The sequence below is a fragment of the Colias philodice genome, chromosome 18 (assembly GCF_061535455.1).
Source record: "Colias philodice isolate Cphi_HAF_F1 chromosome 18, ilColPhil1 Martin Lab GWU primary, whole genome shotgun sequence".
In the NCBI taxonomy this organism is placed as follows: Eukaryota; Metazoa; Arthropoda; class Insecta; order Lepidoptera; family Pieridae; genus Colias; species Colias philodice.
In genome coordinates, this window is record NC_143103.1 from 6,717,174 (window position 1) to 6,728,048 (window position 10,875).

Here is a 10,875-nt window from a genome sequence, read left to right on the forward strand (position 1 = left end):
CAACTTTGGAATGCTCTGCCTGAATCTATTAGGCGGGCGCAAAATGTCAAAAGTTTTAAAGCTCTTGTCAAAAATCATTTCCTGTCTTTATAATGTGTTGCTCATGGACGTATAAAAAAAGACGGACGGTATATCGCCTAAACATTGAGTGAAGCCTAGTAATGGCGGCGAAACATCCATGTGTGTGTGCCATGTTGCCATGGCAACAGCTGTCCTGTTGACAATGGCGGCTGTATCTTTTTCTCATGGACGTATAAAAAAAGACGGACGGTATATCGCCTAAACATTGAGTGAAGCCTAGTAATGGCGGCGAAACATCCATGTGTGTGTGCCATGTTGCCATGGCAACAGCTGTCCTGTTGACAATGGCGGCTGTATTTTTTTCTATAAATTTTGCCGTAATAATTTTGGCATTAAAACATAAAAGAAATAACTTGCTTCCCTATGGAATGTAATCCCTCGTGTTTTGTTATTTAAAATTGTACTGTTGCGACACCATTTAACCACGCAAGACGGCATTTTAAATATTTTTTGTGAAACAGTGACGCAGTTAATCAGTCGGTAGTTCACGACGTAATGGCGGCCGACTAGCTTACTATGGTGAGAGTGTGTGCTTGTTTATTGTCTTTACACGATCGCTAGCTTACTATGGTGGCTTCACGTTGTTTGTTCGTAATACGGCGTCCGTCTTTTTTTATACGTCCATGGTGTTGCTTATATTTATTTTATATCATATAAAATAGTTTATTCTGTATTTTTGTAGTGTTTTAGTAGGTTATGTACTATTATGTGTATGTATATTTAATGAAAAAATAAAATATAATATGTAAGTAGATATTATATTTATATTAATTTATAAGTATTTATTATATATATTATGTTATTATTATTATTGTATTATATATTTATATATTTATTTATTGAATTGGCGCCAAGTCGCGTTCTAGCATACATTCCTTACCAATCAGGGTTGCCTGGAAGAGATTGCTTTTGAGCAATAAGGCCGCCTTTTAGTACGTATGTGCCGTGTGTTTTCATTGTATTTAATTATAGTATAGCTTATTTATGTTTGGTATATTATGTACAATAAAGAATAAATAAATAAATAAAATAAATCTTTACCACACACATGTTTTTTAAATGACATTAACTCAGTGCAGGATTAACCCAATTAAATAAAACAACAACATAATTCACAATATTATATTTCATTTTGCAAATAAAATTTGTTTTAGCCACACCACCAACTAAATTTTGCAGGACAATTTTTTTATTGCCTGATGTAGATATACAAATCTCTAAAAATTGTTTTGATTTCCCGTTTCTTCAATAACTTTAGGTACTTAAATGAAACTACTGTAAGCTTTAAACATTTTTATTCCCATTAAGCCCATTTACATAACGTTTTGAAGAGACTCGTAGTAGTGCAATTCTTCTTCAGTAACTGAAGGTCGAAAAGATTCAACACCTTGCCATAACTCTGATATACCGAGTATGACTGAATCTGTACTTAAATCGCTTTCCTTGATTAATCCTGAAAAAAAAAAATCTATACATACAGGCTGCATTTTATAATATGCGAATTTCATAAATAAAAGTAATTTATAAAAATAAATTATTAATTAAGTATTTTTGAAACCAGATAAATTGCATTATACTAGTTAACAACATAAAATTAATAATTAAATGCAATAATCGGATAATTTGCACAAGTTCGTACCACTATTGAGTTTGGCCACAAGAGAACGGACAGCGGCCGATCGAGCGGTCGAGACTATTTGCAATAAATCCGCGCCCGTGCAGCGGTCCGGCAACGCCGCTGCTACTTTCTCCAGATCCACTTCTGGACGAAGATTGTAGCTGCATGAAGAGAATATAAATGCTATAAGTATTTTTAATTTGTAGAATTATTAGCAGTTGTTGGTTTAATAATGTATCTAATAGAAATCAAATTTCGTATCTAATATTGTAAAAACTTTAGAAAGATGATCACATAGAAATTAAAGATCATAATTATTATGACTATAAACATACTGTGTCGATTTTATTAGTAGGTATTTTATAGTAAGTAAACTATATTAGTTAACAAAAAAGTAATCTAAAGAAAAACATAATGATACAATGCAAAATGAACCTTCTGCACAGCGCTTTAAGGACAGAAGTCTTCTCCTGCTGGCCGCAGTACGGTCCGACGTATATTAGCTTGTCGAGCCGGCCGGGCCGCAGCAGAGATTGTTCCAGAAGATCCGGCCGGTTCGTTGCGCCCATTATGAATACGAAACTTGAAGTGTCTGCGTCTAGAATTTTTTAAATTGATAATAAATGATATATATGTTTTTATAAGGCATGGCGTAAATTTTAATAATAATATCCGTACTGACTGTTGTCAATACAAGTACTTAAATATATACTTCTATAATATATATAAAACTCAAAGGTGACTGATATAGTGATCTATCAACGCACAGCCCAAACCACTGGACGTATCGGGCTGAAATTTGGCATGCAGGTAGATGTTAGGACGTAGGCATCCGCTAAGAAAGGATTTCCCGAAATTCTTGCGGGAACGGGGAAAAACGGGGATGCACGTACAAAGTCGGGGGCGGAAGCTAGTAATATTATAAAGCTGAAGAGTTTGTTTGTTTGTTTGTTTGAACGCGATAATCTCAGGAACTACTGGTCCGATTTGAAAAATTCTTTCGGTGTTAGATAGCCCATTTATCGAGGAAGGTTATAGGCTATATTTCATCACGCTACGGGCAACAGGAGTGGAGCCACGGGGGTGAAACCGCGAGGAGCAGCTAGTATTATATATTTACGATATTTAAGCTGTTTACACCGTACACCCTTATTTTCATTTATAACATTTTCTGGATCATTATAGTACGATTAAAACTGAATGGCGGCTCGGAACATCAAACGATCTGATGAGCAGAAAACAATTTTAGATATTACCGGAACGTTGAGGGTCGGTTACCTGCGCGCTCGTGCATTCGCATCGCAACTTCCGAACCGCCATTAAGTTTGAATCGCACTGTGTCACAATTTCAATTTATTAACCGACTTCAAAAAAAAAGGAGGAGGTTATCAATTCGGCCGGTATGTTTTTTTATGTATGTACACCTCCAAGGTTTCTAAACCGATTTACGTGATTCTTTTCCTTTTGATGCGGAATGGTGTCGAATTGGTCCCATAAAATTTTATTTGGATAGGCCCAGTAGTTTTTATTTTATGAGCATTTTTGTCTGATCTTGATGACATATTTCATCAAGTCTCACCCGCGTCGCTGACCACGCCGTCGACCTCTGCCAGCAGCTGGCTGACCACGCGGTCGCTCGCGCCGCCCGAGTCGCCCGCCGACCCGCGCCGCGGCGCTAGCGCGTCCAGCTCGTCCAGAAACACTATACATGGTGATGACGCGCGCGCTGATTCGAAAACTGAATTAAGAATAAAAAAAACAAAATTCATTTTAGGGGATATTAAACATGATTTATTATTATCTATATTCTATACACATAATAAAATCATAGGAAAGTCAAAACTGAACACAAAAGCCGAAAGCATAGTTTTTTTAAATTTTTGTCTGTTTGTCTGTATGTATGTCCGGGCTAATCTCAAAAAGTACTGTATAGATTTACTTCAAATTTGGCACAGAAATAGCTTGAGACCTAAGGACGGACATAGGATAAATAAATCCCACGGGAACGGGAACTGTGCTTGTTTTTCTTTGACTACGTGGGCGAAGCAGCTAGTAATCATAATATCTATAGACTATATTATAAAATATAGATAATATCGCTAATATTATTAAATATCTCAACATTTTGATACATAGACTTGAGAGTGGAACCTGCCATGTATTTTTTTTAAATGAAATTAAATAAATTAATTAATGAAAATAATATATTCTCAGTTACCTTTCCTCACATTTTCTTCAGACTGACCAATGTACATATTCAGTAACTCTGGACCTTTAACACTCATGAAACTAACATTCAATTCTGTACTAACAGCTTTGGCTACTAAAGTTTTTCCACAACCTGGTGGTCCATATAATAATATACCTAAAAAAGATAAATTATTCATAAAGTTGTACACATAGACAATTTGACAAATATCAGAGCTAAAATTAAAATAAATACCTGATCTTTTGAGAGAAGAATTTTTGAACAAATGTGGGAATTTAATAGGAAATTCAATAGTTTTTAGTAACTCCTTTTTAAGTTTTTCTAACCCACCAATGTCCTCCCAATATACTTTTTGAATCTTTGGTGCATCTAAGTGTTGACTTTGAAGACTTCTTATTGATTCTGAAAAGAGATTAAATTAATAGATGTGGCAAAAAGTAGATTTGTATAAATCTGCTTTTAATTAATTAAGAGCCTACCTAGAGCATTATTGAAATCTTCTTCATGTATAATGTGTAAATTTGGATCTTGGGGTAATTGCAAATAATTATTAACTTGCTTCAAATAAGACTCCCTCATAGCAAAATGCATCAAGGTATCCAAGTTGCCATATCGAAAAGTTTCTGTTTTTGATGCTATTCTTTGTAACACTTCTTTTGAATGTAGACTTAAATTATCTATGGAATCTTTAGTAACTATTTTTTGGTCAGCATTTAATTCTTTATTATCTATATTGTCTATATTTATATCCATGATAGATGTGAACCATTGTAATATTTCATTCCTCTGGTGGACACTTAGTTTTGGTATGTGAAATTTTTCTAAAAATAGCCTCATAATATTCGGCTTTAAATCGCGATTTTCTGTAACTGCAATAAATATTATGGAATGCTTTGTATAATTCTCATACAGATCTGTTATAGAGTTAATGAAATACTCTATTACTCTTTGGTCTTCATTGTTTTCTGGATCAACTGCAAATACCTAAAATTTAAATGATTGTTAATGTGGAGAAAATTAAATATTTCTCTTTATTTAAATAATTTAAAGGTGTATTTTAATTTGTTCACAGAGTAATAAATCTTATAAATTTTTATACATGATTTCATGTTTTAAACTAGGGCAATAAATTATAACTTTAAATATACAGTTAAATGTTATTCAGAAAATATATTTAAAAAAATATATTACTTCAAAATTATCCAGAAGAATGATAGCAGGTGCAGCTTCTTTGGCCTTTTGAATCAATGCATATATTTTGCTTTCTGTTTGTTTTGCTGTAGAACTTTGTAGAGCATTGCAGTCTATGGTTACACAGTTGAGGCCTATATATTAAGAAATTTTCCGATTTTAATTTCCAGACTTTTAAAACAACCACAACAAAATACATTGATATACTTGAACTCATAATATGACTATACTACACTACACAATGAAAAAAACACAATTCATTCATCAGCTATTGTAAGATACATAATGTTATTTGTTATTATTGTCACCTACCATTACATTTAGCCAATGTTTTAACTAATAAATGACGTCCAGAACCTGTGGCACCAGTCAAAAGCAATAACGGTAGAATAGGACTGGACATAGCATCAGAAAGTGTATCTGCAAAATAATAATATTTTAGGTCACCAATCAGGTCAAATAGAAAAAAAAAAAAAAACAATTAAAAAGTTTACTTATGTCTCCAGTTAAAAAAGGCAGTACTGTTTCTTGAATGTCATTGAAAATTCCTTTTAGGCCAAGTGGGCATGAGTGAGTTATGGACAAACTATCATTTCCTGGTAGAGAATAAAATTCATTTTTGGGTCGCATAGCATGTGTATTGTCACCTAGAGACAATTGTGTGACTCCCTTTACAATGTAAAATGTTTTTATAACATTTTCCTGTGTGTTCTCATCATCATTTTTAATAGAGAGCTTTGAGCATTTGAAAACCACCTTACCACTAGATTCTATGAGATCCAAGTATTTATAGTGGTATTTAACTGTTACTTCAGGAGTAAGATCTATGCTTAAAATATCATTCACACTTACTAACTTAGGCTTTTCAAAATAGTTACTTAATACCTCTTTGACAAAGTCATTGTCTAAATTATAATCATTTACTATTAAATTCACCTCAGCTGTTGCAGCAATTTTTGGACTCATTTCAAATGTTTGCATTGGATGGAAAGCAATTTCAATATTATTAGTGTTTTTAAGTCCAAAGGAAGCTATAATGTTGTGCAATTCAGATTCACTAGTATAAGCAGTATTTTCTTCTAATAATTTTGACCCAACAACTGCTACAATTCTTACATTATCCACAGAATCAACAAAACCAGACCATAATTTCTTATGTAATTCACTTGTGCCTAAGCTAAATTTTAAAAATTTATCTATGTTATTGTCTGTCTTATGCCTCTTCTTTTCTTCAGGTGTTAAAGACAATGTGACCCACAAAACCCCATTGTCTACATAAAAAAAGTTCTCCACGCAAAGATCTATAAATTCATCTTTTGGTATTATTATACATTTTAGTCCTAGAATTTGTAAATAATTTTCTGAAACATGTTCTTTTATTATCAATTTTAAAATACTCTCTGGGCGACTTTGGAGGTTAAACATGTTTCGCCGTTTACTGCTTATATTTCTATTTTGGTAATATCTAAATTTTATTGCAAGGAAGGCCATAAATATATAAAAGTTGAACTTTGGATATAGTATTTTGATGCAATACTTTATCACCCATAGTTTATTAGTATAATCTTTCTCCATAATATCACTGATTCACTTTTTGTTTTGTTCACTAATTTACCGATAACTTTAAACTACAACGGCTCGATAAAAAAAAGCTTTTTCCTATAAAAACGCAAAACAATAAACTTTTGACTTGTGATGTTATCATTTTTGTTAACATTTATTTTTACTCAGAAATCAGAGATTGAAGTTGGAAGTCAAACTGACAGAGGGACAGTAATATGTCAAAAAGGCTATAGCATGGCTATAGACATAAAATTATACAGATTAGCTATATTACCCTCCATAATTTACTAATTTCTTCCTGGAGGAATTGATTAATAATTAATAGTTCAAGATTTAATAGGTATTTTTTATATAAATACAATTTGTAAATAAATATCTATAAAGAACTACTATGTAGAATATAGTACAACCACTGTACAACGTTACCGTCCACATTACCGTCATTAGTCATATCAATGACGGTTTATTTTATTCGAAAAATAATATGTTTCTTGTTATATGGGATGTTAGTTCTTGAAAACATAAATAAAAATAATTTAAAATGTACATGACTTGGTCTACATTTAATAACATTCGTATGCTGTTAATGGCCTGCATGCCCGTTGTTATATTTTACTTGATTTGGTTAATAAACACATCTGAAGCAATTCGAAGTGAAGAAGGAACTCTTTTGGATCTAGTTTGTTGGCCTGACGGCAATGCAATTCCTGTAATAATAACATGTGGTTCTATTATTGCAGTTGTAATAGAGGTATACTCTTAATAATATGAACTTAGTAGGTATGAAAATTATAGTACGATGATAGGTATGTCGTGGCCATATCGTAGATTTGCTCATTTCATGATATGATCGATCATTTCACGAAATGGTCGCATTTCATGAAATGGCCAACATAGTTTGATCAGATCGTTAAATCGTCAACGTTTCACGATTTGGTCATCCACATTTGGCCAGATCGTATAAAATATAAAGAGTCCATAAAATATTAAAAATATTCAGAATATTCTAAAAACATGTTTAATGTCATTTAAGTTAGTGCCGCGGCAGCGGCTGGCGAATGCCAGAAGCGAATCGTTTTTCAATAGAAAACAGTTAGGTTAGGTTAGACTTTGATAAACGACGCACGAGCCGAGCGAGCAAAGCGAGCGTGCCGCGGCAGCGGCCGGCGAGTGCCAAAAGCGGATAGCTTTTTAAAAAACAAACAATTATAATAATATAGTAGGATATATAAATATATATCCTACAAGAAAAAATGCGTCTAAATTATTTATTTACATTTTTTCTTCAATACATACCTATAAGATATCCACATTTTCCATAGTACTCGAACCTCTTCGTCGTAAATTCTTTGCTATGACTTACTTCATATTGTTATTAAACGAATTATGAAGTTTTTAACTGCGAATAATTAAGTTTTCGCCAGCGGCCGCCATCTTATCACATAAACACAGAGCTTGCAGCGCCTCTACCAATGATTAATGTAACTATTTTACGATATGATCAAATAATTTGATCATTTCATGAAAAAATCGCGCGTTTAGTTGGCCATATCGTGAAACGATTTCTTATCATTGATCTTCTCAAGCCACATCATGATGTGGCCAAACTAAATTGGCCATTTCACGAAATGCGACCATTTCGTGAAATGGCCAATCATTTCATGAAATGAGCAAATGTACGATATATGGCCACGACAGGTACTTACACTAATAATTAATATCGCTTTGACGATTCCCATGCACCATGATATTCGGACACTCAGGACAGTATATCATGGTAATCCGTACGTCCTTTAGTTTTAAATACATTGGTTAAACACCAAGTAAGAAGTAAGTACTAACACTTTGTTTTCCTCCGCAGCTATATGGTTTGTATCAACTATTTAAAGCTGGTCTTCCCAAGAGAGAGTATAACGTGACGAATGGTTTATTTTATTATTTATGGGCGTTAATTACCATGATAATTATTTTTCTAGCGATCATGTTTTATTCAGGTTTACAATCAACTATTATAAGAGGTATATATTTTTTGTAATTATAAATAGATACTAGCCACACATAACTTCATTTTCCAACGAACGTAGAATCGACAAGGAAGAAGATCAAATCGGAACATCTGAGATGCCTCAGAAACACAAATATGAACGTATTTTACTATTTTTCAGCTAAAATAAAAGGTGGAATAACAAAGGCGATGCTTCGGTATGCTAGTCATCTCCCATCAAAGATAGCTATAGATAGACTGCAGACAAGGTTCCACTGCTGTGGGCGAATTGAGTATCAAGAGTGGTTTTATATTCCGTGGTACAATGCGGGTCAGAGTACAGATATTTTGTTAGTTTTTTTCCTATAAATCCTTTCTTTTCCTGTTTTTACGTTATACCCGCATTCTCTATTGTTTTTTCTACAACGTAAATAATTAGTTGGAAAGTTTACTGTTATCTGAGGCAGAATAGAAGAACGCTGTTGTGTTTTAAAGGTCAAGTCCACTCTCTTTTCAAAAAGCCTTGATCATTAAGTTTTTTAATTTGGTAACTATCATAATTTACTATAGGTCGCTTCGAAAGTTTGTGGCCGATAACGTTCCATACAGTTGCTGTTCTATGGAAACTATGTGGCCTTGTATTCACCATGGCGTCACCCAAAATGGCACGATATATAAATATGATCCAATGGTATACATTTCGTAATAAAGTACTATAGTGAAATTTACTTGAAATGAACCCGTGTAGAACTGTGGTATAGAAGTTTAGAGCGTATACGCACTATGCGGGTAGCCGCATTGCGGGTAGCCGTCCGGCTGACCGCAAGCACAATTATGTACGTAATATTCATTTCTATGCGCACTGCGATGCGGCTACCGCAGACCGCACAGTGCGCATAGAAATGAATATTACGTACATAATTGTGCTTGCGGTCAGCCGGACGGCTACCCGCAATGCGGCTACCCGCATAGTGCGTATACGCTCTTAAAGTTACACTACCTTTATATAGTTTAGTAATGGATTTCTTTAAATCTCATCAAATGAAAAAGTTCCAGAAAAATAGAGTAGAGGTAGATATCTCTTGTCTGTATACTATAGGTATCATTATTTTGTTCGGAATAGGCAATAGGAACATCGCTATAAACTGCCTTTTGTTATTCAAATATACCATAACAGTGCTATTTCAGACACAATTGACTATTTGGGAAGCTGGTTGCGAAGAAAAATTGATAAGCGAAATGATGTCAGTCTCCTGGCGTTTCAATGCTGTTATGGCTCTAATCATAATAGCGATGGTAAGATAATGTTGTCTCGAGTTCATCAGGTTATTTATGTTAATGCTTTTTGTTGTAAAATAACATAATATATATAAACAATATTATGGTTGTTTTATAATTATTAAAACAACAAAGGCGTTTTAGCTTTATAATTTATAAATTTTAACGATAAATTTATATAAGTATGTAATCCCAAGTCTTTCTCAAGTTTTAGGGATAATATAATGGGACGTATTTTATATTGTACATACGTAAAATTTATAATGGCATAAATGGTAAAATAATGATGTTTATACACAAAAGAGGCATACGGTGGCGTCTACCACGTACCTACTTTCGTCTTACGTACGGTTATTCGACTCGCACTGGACTATTAACGGGCGTGACGTGATCGCAAAATGCGTGCGCAGAAATGTTATAATACGAGTTTATTTGATATACTTACGGACGGATACTTTTTTTCCTAAATAAGAATATGATTACCATTGTCCTATCGATCTCTACATTAATAAAGTAATTATATTATAGATTCTCCAAGTATCTGCTGTGCGTTACTTACACACAGCATACAAAAATGGTTTAAACGCAGAGAACCATTTTCCATGTAACGCATACCTCCTACGTTCTACACTGACCAAACAACAGCCAGGAAGTAAGAAAAAAGTGTTTCGTAAGAGGAAACTTCGTCAAGCGAGAACTTTACAGTGGGTGACAGCAGCTTACCGACCAAGGAAGAGATATACCACCTCGTCGCAATCAGATTTCAACAGTTCTGACGAATTATTAAAACCTATTTATGAATAGTCGACGGTTTTTTTTTAATCTGCATTTTTCCAAAAACAGATTGTTGATGATCTGAAAATCAATGGATGTTTTCGATAACATAAACAGTGAACCTATCGTAATTCATTGACGATTATTATTTGTTAATTGTTATGCATATTCATATAT

General features: G+C 33.5%; 2 protein-coding genes and 1 long non-coding RNA gene across 3 annotated transcripts in view; 2 read left to right on the top strand and 1 right to left on the bottom strand.

Annotated features, from left to right (window-relative positions):
• LOC149480553 (uncharacterized) overlaps positions 1-10,875 on the top strand; it is a 66,419-nt gene that overhangs the window by 21,170 nt on the left and 34,374 nt on the right. The window lies entirely within an intron of this gene.
• Positions 1,190-6,867, bottom strand: Pex6 (peroxisomal biogenesis factor 6). Its single transcript, XM_089706293.1, has 10 exons — positions 5,594-6,867; positions 5,412-5,519; positions 5,100-5,233; positions 4,388-4,892; positions 4,143-4,310; positions 3,918-4,064; positions 3,279-3,437; positions 2,135-2,297; positions 1,721-1,860; positions 1,190-1,534 (listed from the first exon to the last, which is right to left on the bottom strand). The coding sequence occupies exons 1-10, from the start codon at positions 6,672-6,674 to the stop codon at positions 1,395-1,397; spliced, it is 2,745 nt and encodes a 914-aa protein (XP_089562419.1). The 5' UTR covers positions 6,675-6,867; the 3' UTR covers positions 1,190-1,394.
• Positions 7,189-10,847, top strand: LOC149480559 (peripherin-2-like). The gene is made up of 6 exons (XM_089706836.1): positions 7,189-7,413; positions 8,524-8,680; positions 8,828-8,996; positions 9,217-9,337; positions 9,835-9,942; positions 10,453-10,847. Exons 1-6 carry the CDS (start codon positions 7,204-7,206, stop codon positions 10,726-10,728), a joined length of 1,041 nt encoding a protein of 346 aa, XP_089562962.1. The 5' UTR covers positions 7,189-7,203; the 3' UTR covers positions 10,729-10,847.